This window comes from Grampus griseus, assembly GCF_964374135.1.
Source record: "Grampus griseus genome assembly, chromosome: 16".
In the NCBI taxonomy this organism is placed as follows: domain Eukaryota; kingdom Metazoa; phylum Chordata; class Mammalia; order Artiodactyla; family Delphinidae; genus Grampus; species Grampus griseus.
Genome location: NC_139010.1, coordinates 27,715,487 through 27,738,453, shown reverse-complemented (window position 1 = coordinate 27,738,453; position 22,967 = coordinate 27,715,487). Strand labels below are relative to the sequence as shown.

At 51.2% G+C, this 22,967-nt stretch overlaps 1 protein-coding gene across 16 annotated transcripts in view; it reads left to right on the top strand.

Annotated features, from left to right (window-relative positions):
* The window catches only part of CAMK2G (calcium/calmodulin dependent protein kinase II gamma), a 54,149-nt gene that overhangs the window by 9,409 nt on the left and 21,773 nt on the right, over window positions 1-22,967 (top strand). For 8 of the 16 annotated variants that reach the window (XM_082673284.1, XM_082673291.1, XM_082673294.1 and 5 more), the window contains exons 3-13: window positions 3,261-3,320; window positions 10,595-10,649; window positions 11,521-11,586; window positions 13,813-13,885; window positions 14,030-14,132; window positions 14,561-14,644; window positions 15,080-15,174; window positions 15,752-15,874; window positions 19,494-19,577; window positions 19,800-19,842; window positions 22,344-22,406. In XM_082673284.1, the coding sequence (XP_082529410.1) occupies window positions 3,261-3,320; window positions 10,595-10,649; window positions 11,521-11,586; window positions 13,813-13,885; window positions 14,030-14,132; window positions 14,561-14,644; window positions 15,080-15,174; window positions 15,752-15,874; window positions 19,494-19,577; window positions 19,800-19,842; window positions 22,344-22,406 (849 nt within the window). The remainder of the gene's footprint in view (window positions 1-3,260; window positions 3,321-10,594; window positions 10,650-11,520; window positions 11,587-13,812; window positions 13,886-14,029; window positions 14,133-14,560; window positions 14,645-15,079; window positions 15,175-15,751; window positions 15,875-19,493; window positions 19,578-19,799; window positions 19,843-22,343; window positions 22,407-22,967) is intronic. The other 8 variants (XM_082673286.1, XM_082673280.1, XM_082673283.1 and 5 more) reach the window with 1 other exon arrangement.

Below are 22,967 nucleotides of genomic sequence, written 5' to 3'. Positions count from 1 at the left end.
CCAAACAGGAGGCTGTGATGGAGCCAGGTCGGAGGGCTCAGTTGCTGTGCTGTGGACCCCATGACTGCCCAGGCTGAGGGAGAGTGGGCCTGACTCTCGTGTCTCTGGTGATGGCCATGGGCACAAGCCCAGCCTGGGAGATCTCGTCTGTCTTATCACTGGGCCTTTGGAAAGGAGGCTCTCCCTGTGTGCCAGGCACTGTGCTGAGCATTTACCCAAATACATCATTTAATCCATGAATATCGCTGCCTCCATTTTAGAAGTGAGGAAACTTTTTCCCAAGCTGTGTGCCTGGCTCACTCTCTCACCTCACCTCCTTCGGGTTCTAATCAAACATCACCTCCTTGCTGAGGTGTTCCCTGACCACCTATTTTAAGTGTCCACTCTCCCACTTCCCTGCTTTATTTTTCTCCATCGCACTTACCACGACATCTAACATACCATCCAGTTGTTCCTGTCTGTCCCTTCCCCTCAGCTCCTCCAGGATATCAGCTTGATGAGGGTGGGGATTGTTATCTCTTTTGTTCACTGCCATATCCCCAGCCTCTGGAGCAGTGCCTGTCACATAGTAGGCCTCAGTAAATATTTTCTGAGTGAATGAATGAGGCTCAGATGGGTTTAATAACTCACCCAACATGGCGGCCCTGAGACTCAGTCTGGGGCTCTCTGACTCCAAAGCTGATGTGTTAATGGCCAGACTCCATGACTAAGGATCAGAGCAAGGACCCGAGGTTCAGAGGAGACACAGGCCTTGGGCAGAACATGGGGCTCAGCTCCTTGGAGTTAGGGTTGAACTAAGTGACTATCTAGGACCCTCTGGACCCTGGGCACCTCCTTCAAGGAGCTGGAAGTGTGACTCTGTGTCTCTTCCCTTCTTACTCTGAGTCACTGATAATACGGGTGCCAGAGCACCCGTATTTTTAGTGCTGTTGCTGTTGTGGAACTGTAACTATTAGCCAGTAAGAGTCTTAAGGGAGGAGATAAACATTAATCTTCTGGGCCTTCTCCTCAGCTGCCACCTCCGCATTGCAAGATACTGTTCTCCCGCACTTGCCTGGGCAGCCAAGCCCGAGAGTTGTGGGTTGGAGGGTGTGAGGTGAGTGGTCAGAGAGAGGGCTGGTAGGTCTTCAGCTTTAGGGTGACTAGCTTGGTACTGCCATCCCACGTCCAGGGATGGAAGGAAGGTGGGGTTGCCCTGACATCCTCTGGCCAGATCTGGAAGATCTGGAAGAAGCAAGGCCCCCTGCAGGGGGGGAAGGGGGACTAGGCAGGGCTAGTGTTGCTTCCTCAACTGCCTACCTTCTGAAGGTCCCTGGCCCTGAGGGATCCCAGGCAATGTGGGGTTACCTGGAGTTCTCCTGGCTGCATCCTGGTCAGTGGTCATACTGAACTCGAGGATGGGAAGGAAGGCCTGACCCAGATCTTTGGACAGCTGGGATGGATTAGCTGGGCAGCAGGAACTAATCTCTGCCTGTCCCCATGTCCTTCTTCCACAAAGCAGAGCTGTCCCTAGAGGGAAAGTTTAGGACAAAGCTGAGGGTGGTTGGTGAAACAGTAAATGTGAATTCCTTCTCATCTATAATCCGTACATTATCTCAGGCAGGCCTGGGCTTGAAATCACAGTTCTATCCCTTTCCTGCTGTAGGATCTCAGGCAAGTTACTTAACTTCTCTGGGCCTGTTTTATCATCTGTGAAATGGGATAATCAATGCACCTGCCTGGTAAGATGGTTGTGAGGGTCATGGGAGGCTTTACAGAGGCTCTTTGCTATTTAGGTAGAGGTGGATGGGCAGAAGCCCCTACCAAGGGAGGTGGGAATTGCTTGGCAGCAATGGATGGGAAGGTACCTGCCTGGACCTGGGGAAGTTGAGGTGAACTGGACTATGCCCCGCAAAGCCTGGAGTCTTTACTTAATACTCTCACTTTTCTTTATCTTGTCATCACATCATAGCAATGAGAAAGAGGGCTCTAGGCTCGGACCACCTGTATCCACTGCCTGTCTGTGGGACCTTGGCCAGGTTACTTGAACCTTTTAAGCCTCAGTTTCCTCCTTTACAATGTAGTGGAACTAATCAGATCCTCCACTTCACGGGGTTTCTGTGAGGATGAAATAAGAGAATCCGTGCCTCTGCCTGGCCTATAGTAAATGCTTCGTAAATAATAGTTTTTACTACTACTGTCAATGTTATTGACAAACCGTTATTAAGCCTCTGATATGGAAGGAACTCTAGGAAGCATCACGCAGAGAGGTCCCACCCTTTGAAAAGCTTGTGACCGAAAGATTTAATGTGTGATTTAATGTGTGATGTGAGAATTATAAGAGGTGCTGTGGGAGATGGGGGTGGGTCATGGGGAGAGAAGTCACAGACTACCGTGAGGAACAGGGAAGACTCTGTGAAGCGGGTGACTTTGGCAGGATTTCAGCAAGTAGAGCTGGGGGGTAGGGTGGGCAGGGCTTCTAGGCCACCTTGCTTTGAGTAGTAGCAGCCTCTCTTTCTACTTCCTGGAGCTCTGCCTTCCCGGGGAAGGAACTGACCAAACACAGCTTGCTTAGATTGGTGGGCTCTTGGATTCTGGTCATTTCACCAAAGCAGAGTAACCCCAGAGCCTGAGTGCCAAGAGGTCAGAGCTCCCAGCAGTGGACAGCCAAGAGGATCCTGGGGAGAAGCAGGATTTCTGCAAAACAGGCATCATAATACTACCAACCTCATAGCATTGTTATGAGACTAAATATGTATCTGCCTGGTGTAGAAGTAAGCTCTCAATAAATGTTAGCTAGTATTATTATTATTTTCAAATCATCGCCATCTTCATTGTCAGCATCATTATGTTGCAGGGTTGCCATGAAGACTGTATTAGAGAATGTATGCAGCACTCCTAGCACAATATCTGGTCTTGTAGTAGGTGTTCAATAAAACTTAGCCATTATTATTAGTATTTCCAACAAGGAAGAGATTCTGGACACACTGGCCCAGTGAAATCCCTGCTGTGGTGGAAAGAGCACTACAGTTTTAGTTAAAGACCTGGCTTCATATCCTGGATCTGCCACTCACTAACTTGGGAAGCTTTCCTAAGACACTTCATCAGGAAAAGGTTGTCATTAATACCTGTCTCCAGAATTGCCGTGACGTGATGTATTAATTCAGCAAATTGTAAAAAGGGCATAGTTGGTGCCTAAGAATTGAAAGCATATGAATAGCCAGGCGGCCACAAATAGAGTGGGTGTTTGATGGCTTTTGTTTTCTCTCTTCTGCTCTTAGATCACCAGAAACTAGAACGTGAGGCCCGGATATGCCGACTTTTGAAGCATCCAAACATTGGTAAGTGCCCTTACATAGGGCGTTTCTTGGGCATTTTGTGGAAGTTGGAGAGAACAGAAATCCACTGTTTCTGTGTAGGGAACCACTTCTGTCCCTGGGCCTTTGCCTGGTGTCTTTTTTTGCCCAAGCAGGATAGCAGCCATGTATTGCTCAGAATTCTGGGGTGTTCTAGTTCAGAGACCTGAGTGTCTCCATCCCTGTGGTGCCATCTCAGGGCTGGGAGTGAGGTATCAGAATATGTTTCAGACTCGCTTTCTTCCCCTCTCCTTCCGTCTTTGGGCTGAGGTCCAGGTCCTCAGCGTTTGAGGCTCTTGGCTAGTAGCCTGCCAGCATCCCTCACCAGGGGCCTTCCATGGCCGTCATAAAAGGGTCCGGATTTTGTTTCTGGACTTGAAAAAGTTTTGTTCCTGTTGCGGTGTCGTGCACACTCTGGGGGTTTCCATGGTGCTCCCGTTTGTATTCCCCGGAGCCGGGAAAGCAAGCTGCCCACCCGCCTGGCTTCTCTGGAGATGGGATGGCAGGAGCCACTTGGATGGTGAAGGAGAAAAATAAGAGGATTTCTCCCTGCTCCCACCCTGACATGGGGGACAGGAGCACATTGTTGGTTGTTGTAAAGCCGAGGAGGTTTGCCTGCCACAACCCACTCCGGCTCCGTTTTACATTGTTCAGCTGAAGTCGTCTTTGCCAAAAACGCTGGCCCCAATTCGGTGCTTCTTGCAGAGGGAACAGAAACTGGGCTGGCTGCAGTGTCTGAGCAGAAGCCCCGGGCTTGACTTGAGGCAGAGCAGGGAGCATCTCCTAGGTTTTCCCTGAAAGCTGTGATCATCACAAAGGACAACACGTTTTCCGCGCTCCTCAGGCACGGCCTCAATATCGGGGCTCCCACAGTGCCCTGGAGGCCTCCCACTCCGCTGGGTTGGCAGCTGGGGCTGTAAGGCGACTTGCCGAAGCTCGGTGCTTCCTCCAGAGCTACTCAGCCTCCGGCTTCCCAGATCTCGGGCTGGAATGCTCACCGGGAGCTCTTAACGTAGGAGAGTGAGGTCGTACTCCAGCCCAAGGGGAGAGGAGCTGTGAGGTAACCAGAACTGCAACCATGCAGGGCTTTATAGATGGCAATCAGCAGCTTGGATTACACCCGAAGCAGATTGGCATAGCTGGTGCTCAGCTCTGCCTGGTGCAGTCTTCCACGGAGCCAGCACTTCTCAGCCCACAAGTCCTGGGTTTGGAACTACCGGAGCTCTCTGAAGTTAGACCCTCACCTGCAAACAGAACGGTGGGGACCAAAGTGTTGCCTTAGGTAGAAGAGAAATGATGAGAGGAGCAGCTAAAACAGCAGGCACAAACTCAGGCGTGTTTTGTTTGGCCGGCTCAGTGGTTTAAAAATATTTTTATTGTTTGCCAGTATTTTAAAACGAGATTTCACACTTTGAAAAAAATTCTGTTTCCCAATCTTTCAAATCAGAAGGTTTGGCTCTGCTGAGCCCACATCCATTATGTGGCCGGAATCAGCTGGGGCTGGGCAGTGGCTGCCCCTTCAGCCCGCTGGCCACTGTTTTTGCTGTTATCTCACATTTGTACTGCCTACCTGGTCCCTGTAGGCTTTGTGAGCTTGTGACCTCTGTCCTAGCAGTTCCAGAGCAGGAGGAAAAAAGAACGTGGGTAACTAAAGCCATCCATGAGCACAGAAGCATTTTGGTGTTCCAGTCCCGGGTCTCAGGGTCTGCGGACGGCAACTTCCTTTCCTTATGTCCCAGGTGACCAACTCGTAGAGCAATGATGAATTGTCCTCCTGGAGGGAGGAGAACAAGGGGTGGGGTAGATGATGCAGGAGGCAGAACCATGTCTGCGTTACCTGCGACACGGGCATGGTTGAGCACAGCAGGGTTAGGGTAGGATGAAGACAGTCAAGAATCAACCGGCAAGTACAAAACTGGGATTCTAGCTGAATAATGCCCGAGCCTTCTTTTTATGTTTTCTTTTAAATTAGATATATACTTTTTGACCTTTTAGACTTTACTTGGTTTGGTAGCCCACCCCCCCCCGCCGGCTTTTTGTTCTTTTTAACCACCTGCCTCCAGCTCAGAATTAAGGCAGATGGAGTGACCATGTACCCCAGCCATCTGCTCTGTTCGGGAGGGAGCAGGACCCAGGGAAGGCCAGGCAAGGCACACTCCCTTTGTCAGCGTCTGATCTCCTAGAACTGTGCTTCCGTTTCACGACTGCTCCCAGATCCTGGGCGTGTTGGTCTGAGGCCCTATTTTGGGGTCAAGAGCAGGGGGAGGGAAGAGTGAGTCAGGACCGTGTCCTGGCAGAGCGGGCTAGCCAGGCTATCTGGCGTCCAGTGGGAACCAGGACTCCTGGAGATGTGGGGGAGCTGCAGGTCCAGGAGGCGGGGTTGCCATGGAGCCTGACCTGGCTTGTGGCAGAAGAGGAGGCAGTTTGGTCCCCTTAATTCAGTATTCATCTCCTCTCTCCGCTGCTCCATCCTTCAGAGCTGTGGCCCTTTTGGCTCTAGCCTCTAACTCCGTTCCTCAGGGATACAAGTGGACCAGCCCAAGAGTGAGGAAGAGTGAGGAAGCTGAGAGCAGAGAGCATATGGTCCACCTCTGATTATTGTCAGACCCTTAGGCACTTGAATTCAGAAGGGTATTTGGTACAAGGAGCCAGGCACCCCCAGTTTTTTTCCCTGATAGGTATTCTGCCCCAGGAGTTGAAAGCCTGTTGGAAGAGTGAACCCTAACGTAAACCATGGGCGATAATGATATGTCAGTGTAGGCTCATCAGCTGTAGCAAATGCACTGCTCCGGTGGGGATGTTGATGTTGGGGGACACTGTGCGTGTGTGGGGACAGGGGGTAGGTGGGAGCTCTCTGTACTTTACTCTCAGTTTTGCTATGAACCCAAAATCGCTCTAAAAGGTAAAGTCTGTTTTTTTTTTTTGAAGCCTGTTGGTTCTGAGGCATCCTGCAGGACCTGAAACAGCCCTGGGAGAGTGGCCGGAGGCATGGAGTTGAGAGGAGGAAACGGCAGTAGTGCTAATCATCTAAAGTCTGAGTGAAGTGTCTTCTACCTGTGCTCTGCTTGCTCTCTGCTCTAAATTCCTCTAATGAATAGACTCTGTCTTCCTTCGTGCTGAGCTGCCCCAGCAGTTTCATCACAGTCTAGCATTGTGGTTTAGAGCAGCACTTCTCAAACTTTCATGTGCTCGTGAATCACTTAGGGATTGTGTTAAAATTCAGATTCTGATTCAGTAGGTCTGGGGTGGACCTGAGCTTCCTTACATCTCCTGCTGATGCTCACGCTGCTGATCCATGGACTGCACGTGGAGAAGCAAAGGTCTGTGGCTTTAGAGTCAAGTCCTCTAGGTTTGAATCTGGGATTTGCTGGTTAGCTGTGACCTCGGCACATGGTTTCACCCCCCTGTGCCTCCGTTTTGTCACCTGTGCCTCTACGTGGAGTTGTTTTGAAAAGGTTCAGCAAGCAAAGGAGGCCTAGGAAATAAGTGGAAATGATGAAAATGGAGATTCCAGCTCCCAGAAGTGACCCCTCCTAGACTCCCAGACCCAAATCAGTTCGCAAGTTATTCAAGCCTGGCTGCGTTTTACCTTGGGCCCAGGGTCCATACAGCTAATAGTAAGTGTAGCAAAAGCGGTTGTAAAGAAAGAGAAGGAAACATTGGATCATAACTGAGCAGCTCCCAAATCCCTGCCCACCCGCTTCTGGAGGACAGCGTTCATCCCTCACCAGCCCATGGGATGACAGGACCTCCTTCCCACTGTGTTATTTCCATGGACATGAACAGTGATACTTTGTCAGTGCTTTTTTGACCAAAGTTTGGTAGTTAAAATGTGGCATACTGTTGGTGGCTTTTAAAGAATTGGAAACAGCCACAAAATTTGGGTTGTGGCTTTGTCAGTACTTGAAGGTATGAGACATCGAGGGGTTTTTTTGGCCTGTTCTTCCTTCCACAGTTTGTAAAGAACAATAATTAGGTTTATCACTGTAATGCAGTAACTGCTTCATACTCCTTTTCCAGATCTTCCTGTCTAGAGTTGGTCTGGTCCTCCTTGGCCTTCGTACCCTCTCATGACTGTGGAATGGCCTGGGTGTTGGATTGTTTTTTTTCCCCATGCATCCATAGCATCCTTTACTTCTCCCTGACAGCCCTCAGTACAGTACCGCTTGGTTATGCATTTGTGTAAGTGCTTCTTTAAAGCCCGTCTTCCCCAATCCCCCAGAGGCTGCGCGGTGGCAGAGCTGGGTTTCCCTTGTTCACAGCTGTGTCCGTGGCATGTACAGTCACGCCTCCTTCAGGGAGGTGCTGAATGGACACTGCTGAGTGAATCAGAATGGCCAGGGCTAGTGGGGACAGGTTGGAGCTCCTTTGCCTAAGAGGATGGAGAAAGTGACTCCCTGGCAGGCAGTTCCACAAAATCAGGGATCTTGCTGTCAGTTTGCCTTGTCCTCAAGTCTCAGCTCTGCTGCTCAGTATAACTTTGGGTGAGTTTCTTTTGGAGCCACCGTTTCCTGTCCTGTTAGATGGAGGTGATAGAAGTACCTACCCAACAGAGCTAACGCAAGGGTTCAGTCAAATAACATGTGTAAAAGCACTTGGCACAATGCCGAGCACATTGAAACAGCTCAGCTACGAGTTAGGTATTGTAATTTGGATCATTAATATCAAGAATCTGCTAGGTTGGCAGTTAGAGTGCTGCGTTCAAGTTTCTTGTCTTGTTCTCAGTCCTGTGTTAATTTTCTTTACAAGTGGAAACAAAAAGATATCAGTCTTGCTCAGCGATGGAGCCTTCCACACCTGTCCCTCCTCGTCTTGGTGGTTGCCATGCTCTGAGACACACATCAAAGCCATTCTCTGGGTTGGGTGGCCTGGGAGGATTAGTCTTCCTTTGCTGCTCTGCTCTTCTGATTCCCCTCCCAGCTTCCTCCCACCTGGGCTCAGTGTGTGGCCTTTCTGGAGAAGGGCGAGTTCCAGTGACTCCCTGTCTGGGCAGAGGCATGGGTGCCTGCCCTTTTTGCCCTGTTCTCAGCCCTGCTGTGCTGGGTTCGGGGCGGTGGGTCTGGGGGCAGGGATCCTGGGGAGGCAGGGCCAGGCGGCAGGACTCCCCGGGGAGTGGCTGTTAGCATCGTACCTGCTGCCCTGTCAGTGCATCATCCTGCTGCTGTTGGTCACCTCCCTAATGAAGCTGGTCTTTAGCTTCTGGGACAGCTGATTTCCAGGGGATTATTTGTATTACACACTTTAATGCTTTTTAGTAGCAAATTTTTAATTAAATGGAAAGTCCTCTTGGAAGCAAGGGAGCAGCAGCTGCAGCAGGACTCAGCATGAGACACCAACTCCTGCCAGAGACCCACAAGTGAGGAGGGAGGGTGGCAGGGCTTTGGGGGAGCTCGCTTGAGCGTGCCTGGCTCAGTTAGGGTGGAAGGGAGGCAGGGGTTTGGCTATGGCTCCTTCCTTATGTCCCCCACAGGCCTAGAGAAGTATGAGCCCGAGTATAGGAGAGAATCATTTGAGGAGGAAGGGTTTTAGAAGTACCACCTGCCTTTGATCCCATTGGTAAATTGCAGAAATACTGAGTTCTGGGGGAATTTTGGGGTGAGTAACCAGATCAGGTCTAATAAGGTTGGCAATATGAAGTATAAACAATTGTCAGGCCCTGGTTCTAGCCCTGGCAGGCCCGAGTCCTCCTTTGTCAAGTGAGGAAAACCACAGGGCTCTAGTGATGGCTGAGTGCCTGTATTTTACATTCGGCTGATCCTGCTTTGGTGGGAAGGGTACGTAGGAAAGTGCCTCAGCCCTGATGAAACGCTCTCACACTGGAAACGGTAGTTGTCATTTGAGCTGGTTGGGGCCGGACATGGAAGAGACACTGTGATTTCTTTGTATCGAAGAACTTCACTGGTTGGTTTGGTGTCAGGCCATTCTTGAAGTGCTCTGCAAGGTGCTCCTGGAACTGCTGAGGGATGGAGTGAAGGTCAAACAGAAGAAGCCCTTTGGAACATAGGCTCCCCATCAAGAGAGTGCAGGTGAGGGAAGGGACAGGAGCAGCTAGGATGGTTGGCCAAAACAAAGTTGTGTTTGCATTAGAATGATGCTCAGGGGTTGGCATTTAACCCGGAGGTGGCTTTGTGGGTACAGGCTTGAAGAGGAGACCTCAGAAGACATTAGGTTGAGCTTTTGCCCAGAGCTCTGGAGGTGGGGAGTGGGAAGGGATTCTGCTCGGCAGCCTCTTCTTGCAGCCTTCACTGCAGCTCCATGCAGTAGCCTCTCGGAGCCGTCTTTGATGCTGTTGTAGGCACATTCGTGAGTGGTTTCTCTCCGGGCTCCATTGCTTTGTTGCCGGGGTGTATGGGCTACTCCACATTTCTTATAGGAAACAGTGATATGGACCAGTCTTTGGTGTCAGAAAGAGCTGGGTTCACATTTGGACCCACTACATCTTTGGCCTTTGGCAAGATACTGTATGTCCCTGAGCGTCCAGTGTCCTCATCTGTGGAATGGGAGTAATACTTATCTCGGGGTGGTCGTCAGGAATAATAAACTCTTTGAAGGCCCGTACTGTGTCCTTCCTAAATCCCGCCATCTACCACAGGGTCTGACACCCAGCAGTCACTCAGTAAATGCTTGTAGCATAAGTAATGTACGCAAAGAGCCTAATACAAGGCCTGGCACGTAGTGAGCACTTAATAAATGGTTATTGTTGTCGTCGCCTGAATCTGTGTGTTGCCTCCCATGCTCACCATCCGTCATCCTCCCTCCACGCGCCTCCCTGCTGGGCTCTGCCTTTCCCACTTCTTCCCCTCCCTCTAATTCTTCTGTTCCCATCTACTCCAGGCTCTCAGGCTCTCCCATCTTGTCATTCTCTGTCCCCCTGCAGTCTGTGTCTCTCGGTGCTGCTCGCTTTGCATTGCACCCTCACGTGTCATATCCCAGGACTACCTTCTCTGGGACCAGCCCCCTCTGGGAAGAAGGTTCTTGCTTTTCTCCGTCCTATCTTACTTCTTAGCCACAAAGCTTCTGTCTCTCGCCTACACTGTAGGCAGTCTGAGGTGGCGACCAGAGCGCTGGACCTGGGGTCTGGTCGTCTCTGCTTTGTGGCCATGTTGCCTTGGACCGGGGCTGCTGGGCGTCTGCCCATTCTCAGGAGAGAGCCTGTGGGGCTGACAGGACGGGGCAGGGCTGGGGTGGCCAAGTAGGAGAGGAGTAGGATTTCCAGGTTTTCTCTCTGTTAATCTCTGTCCCCATCTCCTCTCTTGCAGTACGCCTCCATGACAGTATTTCTGAAGAAGGGTTTCACTACCTCGTGTTTGACCTGTAAGTGCCGCTTTCTGAGGGTGTGGGGGCCTTTCCCTCCAGCCGGCTCAAGAGGAAGGCTTGGAAAAAAGGCCTAAACTGGGTCTTCAGCCTCTGCCGAGGGTCCCCCTCCTTTGCCCATGGAGAGGGGTTTGATTTTGAACTTCCTCTGGTAATGGGCAGGTTGCCGAGGGTCTCCTTGCTCACTCCATATCTCCCCCGGGCTCTGAACCCCGGGATGGCATTGCTCTTGCATTTCTGTTCAGCAGCACACCTTGTGCAGATGCTTTTTTCTTGTTTCTTGGTGTGTTGTCCTTAGTGGAGAAATAGAACATAGGTCTTTGCATGACCTTAAAAATTCTGGGAAATTGAAGGTACCTTTTATTAGTCATAAACTAGGCTCCCATTGGTCTCTCCTCCACTTTGGTTACAGTTTAATTTCTTAAAAGTGGCTCTTCACCTCCTAGAAACGCCTCTTTGGTATTTTCCGGGTTGGGTCTCTGTGTCCTTGGTCTCATTATTCTTCAACTTCAGTGGTAGGTCTGTCATTCTTGGGCAGCTTTATCTTCGTATTCAGATTGGTCTCAAATAAAGCTATGACTGTTTGAGTAGGTTGATTATTTTCTCTTAGATGCCTGTATATTCATCTTTACCAGAGTATTAGCTAATCTATAGGTTACAGAAACAGAAATGTGCAGGGGGAAGGGAGGGCCCATGTTGTCCCAAGGAGAAGCTCCATGTCATTGAAGGACTGGCGTGCTCTGGGCTCTCAGACAAAATGCATGTAGAGCTGACACTTCTCTAAAGCTGTTGTACAGTGTGACCTGTTACCTGTTGGATGCTGGGGTTGGACACCTGACCTGCCTCCTCTGACCCTCTGTGTTGGTTGCAGTGTTACCGGTGGGGAGCTGTTTGAAGACATTGTGGCCAGAGAATACTACAGTGAAGCTGATGCCAGGTGAGATGAGGGCCCTGGGGGCCAGGCCTCCTGCCTATTTGAATCGTCTTTGGGGGAGATCAGAAGAGCTCTTATCTGGACAAGGATTCTGTAGAGCTGGACTCAGGCTACATTCCGTGGGTATTGTTAGGAGTTAATAATTCAGCACTCCCAGATCAGTTTTTTTGCAAAGCTCTTACATATCTCCTTTACACCGTCACACCAGAAATACCTTTTCTTTGCACCACCGCCTACTCACAAGGGCCCAAGGACCCTCCCTATCCCTGCTTCTTTCTTTTGACAAATCCTGCTGCATAACGAGGCATCCTGGGGATGATCCAGAGATGGAGAAAACATGGTTTGTGTCCCAAAGGAGTGTAAATGTCTGGGTTAATAATGCAACCGGGGAACCTTCCTGGGAGATTTCAGCCTGAATGACCTTGTGTCTTGACCACCATCACCAGCCCCCATCTGGGGCTCCGCAGGCTAGAGGACCATTCCTCGGCCATACCCTTCAGCCCCCAGCCCTCCAGGAAGCCCTGGCAGCTCCTCCGTGTGACACAGCAGAATTCCTCCCACACCGCAGCTCTGGGGCGCTTGTTTGGCCTGCCTTTCCTTCCTCGGCTCCTCCCCCGCCCTGAGTTTTCTCTCGGGTGATGTCCTTACAACCTGATTTTGATCATCCTGCCTGCAGCTTCTCAGGCATATGTGGCAGCTCTGGCTGCCTCTGGAGGGTGGGGGAGCACAGCTTCCTCACAGATTTCTCAACCCTGAGAGGCCATTGTTTGCTGATCAACCTCAGATGCTTCAGCCTCAGGAAAAATTCTCAAGTGGGAGATGAATTCCAGTGCCAGCAGGGGAGGACCAGGCTCTGGGTGGGAGGAGGCAGTGATAGCTCAGGGAGCCTGGCGGGGAGGAGGGGGGGCCGGGGCGGGTGACTGTACCAGTGGGCTTGGCCTGGCTCTGCTGGGACAGTTCGCACTTTTGCCATTTTTGGCCAGAAGGCTCTCCCTGCTAGCTTGGCTCTGTTCTAATTATATATTTCTGTGGAGACTCGCCTCTTCAGCTCAGTCTTAAAGTCTCTTTGGCCTACTCTTGGGCTGTGTCCTATAGGGAGGCCTGAACCTCCGCCTCCAGGAGCCCAGCAAGACCCTTTGGCTCTTGTGGAAGCCCCAGCATCAGCTTTTAAAGGAAGGAAAAATAAGTCCAGGTCACCAGTTCAGCAGACACTTGGTAGTACCTGCTCCATTCTCTAGGCCAGGGTTCCTCAGCCTCGGCGCTACTGACATTTGGGCCAGATAATTTTTTGTCGTTAGGGCCCCTCCTGTGCATTGTAGGTTTAGAACCATCTACCTGCTAGATGCCAGTAGCACTGTCCCTCTCAGTTGTGACAACCAGCAATGTCTCCAGGCATTGCCAGATGTCCTCTGGGGGCCATAATCATCCCCCAGTTTTCACCAGTGCTCTAGACTGCCAGTACACCCCACCAGGAGTTTGACTGTAAGTGTGGCAGGATGGTTTGGAAGTTGGATTCACGAATCAGCAGCTGAATGTGACTCTAGGTTAGTTTGTCTTTTCCTATGAAAAATCATGATCAGAAATGCTCCTCAGGTGCCTGTTTGGAACCCTCTTTAGTACCTTGTTTCTTGATGGTGCCTGTGTACTTGTTTTATCTCCCCTACTAGATGATAAACCTCAGGGCAGGCACTGGGTCATCTTTACAGCTGATGTGGTACCAAGCACAGTGCCTGTAGGTGCTCGATAAACGTTTAAATGAAAGAATGAGTGTACCCACCCCCGAAACAACTTAAGCTAATAAGTTGGACTATCCTTCCTGAGTTGCTACCACAAGCCTCTTCTCCAAGAACAGGGTTACCATAGCGGGGAAGAGAAACAAGGAAGGAGTTGGATGGTCTCTCTTTCTCAGGAGTCTGAGATGTCCCCCAGTTTCTTGGAAACCAGTTGAATATGTTGGGCCTTTACAGTCTAAGGAGGCATGGTGGACCCTGTTCTAGTCTGCCCTCTGCCATTATCTAGCAGGAGAGCCTGGAAAAACCACTTAATCTGCTTGGGCCTCAGTTTCCTCTTCTATAAAGTAGGTTGAACAGATGATGTCCGAAGTCCAAGGTTCTAGCTCCTCGTTGAGTGATTCTCTGTGAATCCCTGACCCAGAGATAAGTGCTTTTGTCCACAGCGTGTGGTCATGGATGGTTTAACCCTGAACTGACCTTTCTTCTGCTTTTGCAGCCACTGTATACATCAGATTCTGGAGAGTGTTAACCATATCCACCAGCATGACATTGTCCACCGGGACCTGAAGGTACTACCCAGGTTCCCCCTTTGCCTCTTGCTTGTGAAGCATTGGCGCCACCTGGTGCCAGATGGTAGTACTGCGAGGCCCAAACTAGGCTCCGTCTGGGCTGCGGGTGGGTGCCTCACGAGGTTCTCTGTCTTCCTTATACAGCCTGAGAACCTCCTGCTGGCGAGTAAATGCAAGGGTGCCGCAGTCAAGCTGGCTGATTTTGGCCTAGCCATCGAAGTACAGGGAGAGCAACAGGCTTGGTTTGGTAAGAGTGACCCTGTCTTCCTGGAATGCAGCCCCCGCCCTTCCTCCTCTTCCTGATCTGCCTTCCTCTTTCATAACTAGAAGCCAGACCCTTAATGGCCCTGGGCTCCTCAGGGACTGGAGGAGGGGAGGGTGCAGAACTCCCCCTGGCCCTCCATGACTCAGTACAGTGAGACTTGCTGCTGTTAGCACTGTGTTCTTGCTGCCTCTGGGGAGGATGGGAATTCCTGGTAGACACATGGACTTACCCTCTGATTTAGATTCCGGGCACTACAAGAAGCCCAGCCCGTCATCTCTTGCTGCCCGTGTGCTGAGAGCTTATGTAGCAAATGCAACAGGAGTAAGAAGGGACTTGGGGGAAATTGCTAATGTGGGTTTAATGAAAGAGAAAGTGGGTTCAGTGTGCCTCCGCTGTCTCTTCCGCTACAGGTTTTGCTGGCACCCCAGGTTACTTGTCCCCTGAGGTCTTGAGGAAAGATCCGTATGGAAAACCTGTGGATATCTGGGCCTGCGGTAAGCCCATTCCACACACTCAGCTTTTTGGTGTTAAGGGCCCTCGACTTCCAGCGATGGCAAGAAAGAGGCATTGCTCTTCCTTGTGGGTCCCACAGGCGTCTGGTATATGTGAGCTCACGGTGTTTGCTCTAGTGTCCCCGGGATGGCTGTTTCCATCACACCCTTCTCCCCAAGTATTTCCTAGATGACGTTGCATCCTTCTTGAAGAGGGATTTGCCCATGCCTTAGCAGGTGGGTTGTGCCTAAAGAAATCCCGGACGCGGCTTGGTGACGTGGGGAGTGAAGCATAGTGGCACAGCATTATTGGCTGCCATTCACTTCTCCTTCTGGTATGGCCTTGACTTTCTGGGTGGCTCTGAGCCCTGTGTGGCTTTTCTTGGTTCCTCAGCAAAGCAGGTGACTGACCCCAGTGACCTGTGTCCTGTCTCGTAGGGGTCATCCTGTATATCCTCCTGGTGGGCTACCCTCCCTTCTGGGATGAGGATCAGCACAAGCTGTACCAGCAGATCAAGGCCGGAGCCTATGATGTAAGGACCTGTTTGTTCCTGCCCCTCAGGCTCTGACCAGGGGAAGGGGCGTGTTGAGTGTGTCACAGGGTACAGGGAGTGTCAGGGATTTTGAAGACCCAGGGATGCGCATGGCATATAGGCCTCAGTTCTTGACACCACCTGTCCCAGGGAGCAGCTTTTTTGCACAGCCATTTTTGGTAGCTGTAAAGTCACGGAGTCCACTGAAGCCCTTTGGACTGTTATTTGCAAAGAATGGTGTGGCTGTGTGGTGTGCTGCATGGCATAGGGATGAGAAGTCTGGTGGCTCTCCCACTGCAGTGGGGCCTTCGGCACAGCGCTGAACACCTGATTCCTCCTAGTAGAGAGATGGAGTTGAACCAGAAGATGTCAAAGTCTCCCGGTCTGATATTCTGGCATTCTAACCATGATTGTTCTGTTTTCCTTTCCCGGTCTTTAAGTTGACCCTGCTCCTGGGATACCCCAGGGCTTTCCCACACCCTGCTGGGCAGCTTTAGGTAACACAGAGTACCCCAATTATAGGGGGTATGAGGCTCACAAATTTCATATCCCTCCTTCTCTTGTTCCCGCTCCTTAGTTCCCATCACCAGAGTGGGACACGGTGACTCCTGAAGCCAAGAACTTGATCAACCAGATGCTGACCATAAACCCTGCAAAGCGTATCACAGCTGACCAGGCTCTCAAGCATCCATGGGTCTGTGTAAGTGTCTTCCACCGAGATCAAGGAGATCAGGGATGTCAGCTTTCAATGTGCCCATAGCACTGTCTTTACCCTCCTTCTTATGAATAGAGAATAATCATTTTGGGCCCTGAGCTAAGACCCAGCAGAGGGGAGGGGGCACTGGATGGGGCCCAGGGGCAGCAAATGTCATCAGGAGGAGTTGGGGAGGCGATTGGGACTAACTGGCCTCTGTCTCTCCCCCACTCACTTGTCAGGTGTGGTTTAGCTTTGATCTTGAATGAGGGCTTAGGTTGACCCTTGCAGACTCTAGTTGATGAGAGAAAGCAGCTAGCAGAACTCAAAGTGAATTGCCATGCCTAGAGTGCCTATTCGGATCTCAGCTCTCAGCTCTTAGACGACTCTAATGGAAATGTGACCAAGACCCAGCAAATGAACAGAAGGGGCCTCTGAGCCATGAAAAAGAGCCTCCTGAAGTTCAGTCATAAATCTCGCCCTAGGAGAAGCCCCCAGGGCTATCATTGTGGGTCCGCATATTCTGTTTTCGTGTACAATTCTATCAGGCTGAAACATCTTTTTTCAAACAAGAGGGTCTGCCTCTTGTTAGGCCTCCTGACAGCTACGATGCATTTATGTATTTGTTCTTTCCCGTGTTTACTGAATGCTTCTTTGATGCTGGTCCCTGTGTGGGTGCTGTAGATACAGAGATGAATAAGGCATGGTGCCTTCCCTCACACATCTCAAAGATTATCTGGGGAGACAGGCACTCAAGCAGGCAACCACTCTGCAATGTGACAAGTACGTAAAAGAAGCTAATGAGTATATAGGAGCTCCTGCCGTCTCTGGTGGGCAGTGGGATTGCTAAAGGCATGGAGGAGGTGGGCTCTGTCCTGGTTCTTGGCAGATGACTGGGAGTTCCCCAGGATGATAACCTGCAGACAGAGGTTAGCAAGGGCCAAGGTGAGAGGCCATGGGGAAATTGTGGCGAGTTTAAGGAATATTGAGTAGTTTGGTTGTAGATGAACGTAGGACTACAGGAATACAAGAGACTGAAGCCAAAAAGATTCCAGGACATACAGGTTTCTGCCTAAGGAGTTTGGATTTTACTCTGAAAGCACAGGGAACCATTTAAGGGTTTTAAAGAGGGAATGAAGTATGCAGTTAATTAAGAAAGATCAGTTTGGAAGCTGTGTAGAAAATGGAATTGAAGAGGAAAGAGGCAGGGGCAGAGAGCTCAGGAAGCTGTCGTGACTGTCTAAGCAAGTCCAGATGAGGTCTCGGCTAAGGGTAATAATAGGAGAGTGGGCGGTATGGCAAGGAGTGGACACATCTGAGAGATGTTTGGGACATAGAATGAAAAGGATTTAGTGACCAGCTGGATTTGGGAGGTGAAGGAGAGAGTGGGATCTATGAGGACTGCCAGGTTTTGAATTGGTAACTGAGTGGAGGGTTGTACCATTCACTGACCCAGAGGAAACCCAGAGGATGAACCTGTTTGTGAGAAAAGATGATGATTTTAGTTTCCTACATGTTAAGTGTGGTGTTTGAGGACCTCTGGCTGGAGATATCCAGTGGGTAGTTAGAAATATGGAAAAGAAGTTAAAAATTGGAAATATAGGTTGTAGTCATTTTGGTGGTGTTGGGGCTATAGAAATAGATGGGATTGTTTCTATGCTGATTGAATTCCTTTTTCTGTTTTTTTGGAGGGTTATTTTTTGGCTGTGTTGGGTCTTCGTTGCTTCGCGCGGGCTTTCTCTAGTTGCGGCGAACGGGGGCTACTCTTTGTTGCAGTGCGCGGGCTTCTCATTGCAGTGGCCTCTCTTGTTGTGGAGCACGGGCTCTAGGCGCGCGGGCTCAGTAGTTGTAGCACGCGGGCTCTAGAGCGCAGGCTCAGTAGTTGTGGCGCACGGGCTTAGTTGCTCAGCGGCATGTGGGATCTTCCCGGACCAGGGCTTGAACCAGTATCCCCTGCATTGGCAGGTGGATTCTTAACCACTGCGCCACCAGGAAAGCCCCTGATTGAATTCTTACTGTGGGCTGTTGTAAGAGAAGAGATGGCCACCAGCATTTAGCGCCAGGGAGAGTTGGAGGAGCCGGCAAAGGAGACTGAGAATGAGAATTTCCATGGGAGAAGGAGGATCAGGAGATCCTAAGAAACAGGAGGTCTCAGGAAGGGAGGTTCTGTAATTAGATGCTTCAGAGAGTCCATGATAAAGACAGAAGAGAGCCTGTTGGCTCTGACCAATTAGAAGCATTGTTTCATTATTTCACTGATAGAGGCAGTGGAGGGAGAGAGACTGAAGCCTGTTTACAGTGAGGTGAGGAGGGAATGAGGGTGAAGAGAGAAAGACATGGTACTAGTTAGAGAAGATGGATGAGTCGGGAGTTTTTAAAATCTTGCGCTTGACTGTATTGTGTAGACTACAGAGAAGAATATAATCCAGAATATGAGGGGTTAAAAATATTGGCTAACTGAGGAACCAGTGTTTGGATAGCACAATGAGAGAGGGACTCCTGAGCCCAGGTCAAGGGGTCAGCACATGAGGGATGATGCTTCTGAGACCTGGGATTAGGTTGCAGGGGTGTGAAAATCAGCTTGTGGTTAGAAGGCTGAAGTTGAAGTTCTTGCTTGATGATCTCTCATTTCACTTTGTGGAGAAGTTTACACTTTGGAGGAGGAGGTGAAATATGAGATCTGGGGAAGGTAGATAAGGTTGGGAGAGTTGCTTTGGGAACTAGGAAAGGGAGCGGCCAGAGGGGAAGGAAGGCAGGATGGCCCTGTGGGGGTGTGGGCACCAGGCTGCATGTTGTAGGATTTATTTTTTTAGCAGGCTGGCCAAGGTAACAACAGCAGAGTGAGGGGATGAGCCACTTAAAATGGGTACTCAAGAACTGCGGAAACATTATGTTCTGGGGTCGTGTTTGTGGACCCCACCCTCCATCCTCCTATATATCTCAGCAGACCCTGAGAACATCTCTGTATTAGGATATGTAATCATTGATGCTTGTATTGCTGACCCTGTGTCATCAGGGAAATGTAAATCATGTTCAGGGGACTCTGTTTAAGGAGGAAGTTAGCAGTGATACATTGAAGAAAAATTCCTATCCAAAACGGTGAAAAGAATTAATGCTTCAAGGTAAAGATCCTTAGCTTCTCAGATCACAGCTTCGTTTACGACCTTGTTGGCGAGTGGGATGGTTGTTGAGAGGAACTCTTAGAAGGAATGAATGTTCTCTCTGGAGAGCAGGAACCCTTTCTGTTCTCTCACTGCCCAGAATCTGGAGCCCAGTAGGTGCTCACTAAATAGTTGCTGAAGGAATAACTGCATGAGGATCACAACACACAAAATACTCTCCCGTTCCATAGCCTCCATCTCCCAAGGAAGATTAGAATGCTCTCTTGGGCACCTTCATCCAGCATCAATTACCGGTGGTGTTTTCATGAAAACAGATTATTGTCCTTACATAACCTTGATTTTTGGGTAGTGCTTTTATTGTAAAAGCATTTTCACATCTATGACCTCATCTTATCTTCAGAGCAACTCTGGGGCGGCTGAGCACATGGCCACCGGTGCTGGGACTATGGTGAGGGGCCTAGGATCCGGTGGGGGGCTCACAGGCCTGTCTATTTGGCTTCCAGCAACGGTCCACAGTGGCATCTATGATGCATCGTCAAGAGACCGTGGAGTGCCTACGCAAGTTCAATGCCCGGAGAAAACTGAAGGTGAGTCTAGCCTTCTGGGCCAGGCTGCCAGCATCCTGAAATCATACCTTTCAGCAGTGCACCCCCTGCCCCATCACAGAAGGAAGCTCCCCTCCTGGCTGGAGCTGAGCTATGAAGGTTGTACTCATTGGGAGCCCCTAGCCAGCAGCTGCCCTCTGCGTGAGAACAGACTGTGCTTTTCTAGAGCCTGATGGAATTCATAGGACCCTCTTCTTTCCCCAGGGTGCCATCCTCACGACCATGCTTGTCTCCAGGAACTTTTCAGGTATGTTTTCAGCTGTGCACTTTAACTCTACGAGGTGAGTGGGTCAGAATGGGCTGTTGCCATATATCATGCCATCCTGACACTGGGTGTCTCAGGCAACACCTTGACCAAGATGATGAGGATCCTGTTTGGAGGGGCTGCTGCAGCTGAGTTTTGTAACCTGAAATTCTGGGGGGCTTTACTTGACTTCAGGTTTATGAACTGTATTCCCTAGAACCTCCCAAGGAGTAGTCTGCCCAGTCTTCCATTTACCTTGTCCCTGGGTATTCTTACTTAATTGTCTGAAGACTCTCAGCACTTTAAGATTTTAGCCAGTCTCAAGGGCATTGGAGGATGTGCTGGGAAAAAGAAGGAGATGAGATGTAGTGAATCTTCCCAGACACCACCATTAATTGGCTGACTGGGACGATCACTACATCGTTGTGTCCAAGTGGAGATGACTGATAGAAATTATTCCAGATGTTTAAACCTTTTACAGGCACTGTGCTTAAAATATTCTCTTTTGTACCAACTGTAAAAGTGAAGAAATAGAGACCAGCAGGATGGAGGGAAAGGAATTTGCTTAATGTTGCGTGAGGAATTGGGAGAGTTGGGACCAGTAATTTGTAAATCACACTTGACATTTCTTTTTAAGATGCAAGACATTCCACCTTCCCCCTCCCCCCACCCTCATCATTGTTTGCCCTCACTTGGGAAGCACAGTGGCTTTTCTGTGAGGAAAAGATTAATGAGGGGACTTAAGACAGAAAGGTTTCTTCCCAGTTTGCCTTTTCCCCTGATCTTCCCTCCCCCTAACCCCCAGCCCCACTGTTTTGGTTCAAGACCCCCTTCTCATTCTCATAACCAGACTCCCTCCCTTGCTTTCCTTCTACACAGCCATGGGGGTGGGGGGGTTGTGTGTGGGGGAGGCTCAGGTGGGCAGCTACCTGGGCAGAGATTGCTCCCTTGAGCTTGAGTCCACGGGCTTGGCTGTACTGGTTCCCGGTAACCTCCAGCCCTGGCTCTGGGGCTTCATGAGCTCTAGCCCGAGTGAGAGCCACAGGGCCCTGGAGGGTCAGGACTGGAGAGTAAGCTGGGAGAGTGTCCCCCTCAGGCCCATCCCCTGTGACCCTAGTTGGGGCTCGATCTTGTGTTCTGAATTCACCTCACAAATGGGGACAGGAGGGCACAGTGGGCCACCTCCTGCAGAGGTGGAGCTGTTGTCCCACATCAGGCCTCTGGTCCTCTAATTACTTGCACCTTCTACTTTCTGGGTTTAAGAAAGCCTTTCTAGAGGACGCTCAAGGGCAGATATGTGCCGACCCTAGAATGAGGTGATCTCTTCTCTCTCTGAGTGGAAGAGATGTGAAACAGGCTGCTAGGAAATCAATAGCATGTGCCCCATCCCGTGGTCTCCGGCCTCTGCATCAGCCTCTCCCCGTCCATTTCATGAAATTGGTGTCCTGGTTTCAGGAACTCAGTCTCTCTGTTACAACACAGCACCTTCACTGATCCCTAAAGAGCCTCCTGTCCTTGCTACCCAGACTTTGTCTGGCCGTGGCACTCACTTTGCCCTGGCGCAGGAGGCAAAAAAACAAACAAACAAAAAGGAATGCTGCAAGCACTCCAGGATGACCTCGTCTGCCCTGACTCTGGGACAGGTGGAAGACAGAGCCAGTCTCCAGAAGCTTCTGTAGGAAGAGGTGTCTAGAAGTATAATCAAGAAGGAAGGGCACTTGTGTGCTTCTTTAGGAACAAGTGAGGCTGTTTTCTGAGTTGATCCCAAATAGAAGGTTCAGCTTATCCCTGGATTCTAGCAGGTTGGCTTGTGGTGCAGTCGGGGCTTCTAGAATGTATTGCTTAAGCGGCCTTTGTTTACTTTCTGGGCGCTCATTTTTGGGGCACCTACACCTTTGGAACTCTGAAATGCAGCCTCTCCTGGCCACCTGTCTTGAAGAGGGAAAGTGACGGGTGTCTCTGAGGAGTTGGGGGCCGTGGAACATCAGTGAACTGGCTGCACAAGGGCCACGGACCCTCCCTGGGCCCCGAGTGCCAGTCTCTCTACTGTTTGGAATGCGGCCAGAGGAAAGGGCTGCCCTCTGAAAATGTCCTCCTTTAGGTCCCCCTGGGGAGGAAGGTTTGCAGATGAGGCTGTTTCCTGACAGCCTTAAGCTAGGGCTGGGCTGCCTCGGAAGGGACACGGCCCCTTGCCAAGTCAGGCTTTGACCTGCAGACCCTCACCCGAGGTGGTCGTGGGACAGGTGGAGCCGCGGGATCCCCCACGCCCTGTCCGAGCCCGGTTCTCTCAGGTTCCCAGACTGCTGCAGGGCTGGCTGCACCTGCTCACCAGCCTGCCCCCGGCACCTCTGCTCCCCCAGCTCGGCCGGCTTGGCCACGCCGCCCGGACCCTGCCGTGCACAGCGGCAGCGGGTTCCTGTGCCTCGCGCTGGGGCATGCTCGCTGCTGACTGGCCCCCGTGGCTTTGCGGCAGCTCTGTGCACTCAGAGACTGTATCCCCTCAGTTGGCAGGCAGAGCTCCGCCCCCGCCTCGCCTGCCGCGAGCGCCGCCGGCCTGGCCGGGCAAGGTACGTGGCATGAGTCCTCCCCGACCGCCTGCCTCGGCTCCCTGCCACCCCACCAGGAGGGCCAGCATGCCAGGCCCGCTCACCAGGGAGGCGAGTCCCATGCTTGCGGGCTGAGATGGGCATGCCGGACGGACCACCTAACTTGGCATCTGCGAGCGCATCGGTGTTACGGAGCCCCCTAACCAGCCGTGCATGCTGGGCGCTTGCCAACTCTCAGGAGGCAATAGCCTGGGACGTGGAGCTGGGCAGCAGGAGGCTTTCCTCCTGACGCCACCCGCCCGAGAGCCTGGCCTGCCTGTGAGGGCTGCGGCCAAGTTGGCCCGAGACAGCCCTGGCGTGGCCCAGAGCTGAGCTGCCCACAGCGGAAGACTAGGCTTCAGCGGCACTGGTGGGCGGCCCCAAAGGGGAAGCCACGCCCTTCACAATTGTGAAGTCTGGCATTTGCCGGCCTCGGGGTCTGAAATGCCGTAGAGTACAGAAGCTGTGCAGATAGCCGCTCCAGAGGTTGGATCCTAGCCCTGCCACACCCTGAGCAAGTCACATCAGCTCTCCCAACCTTAG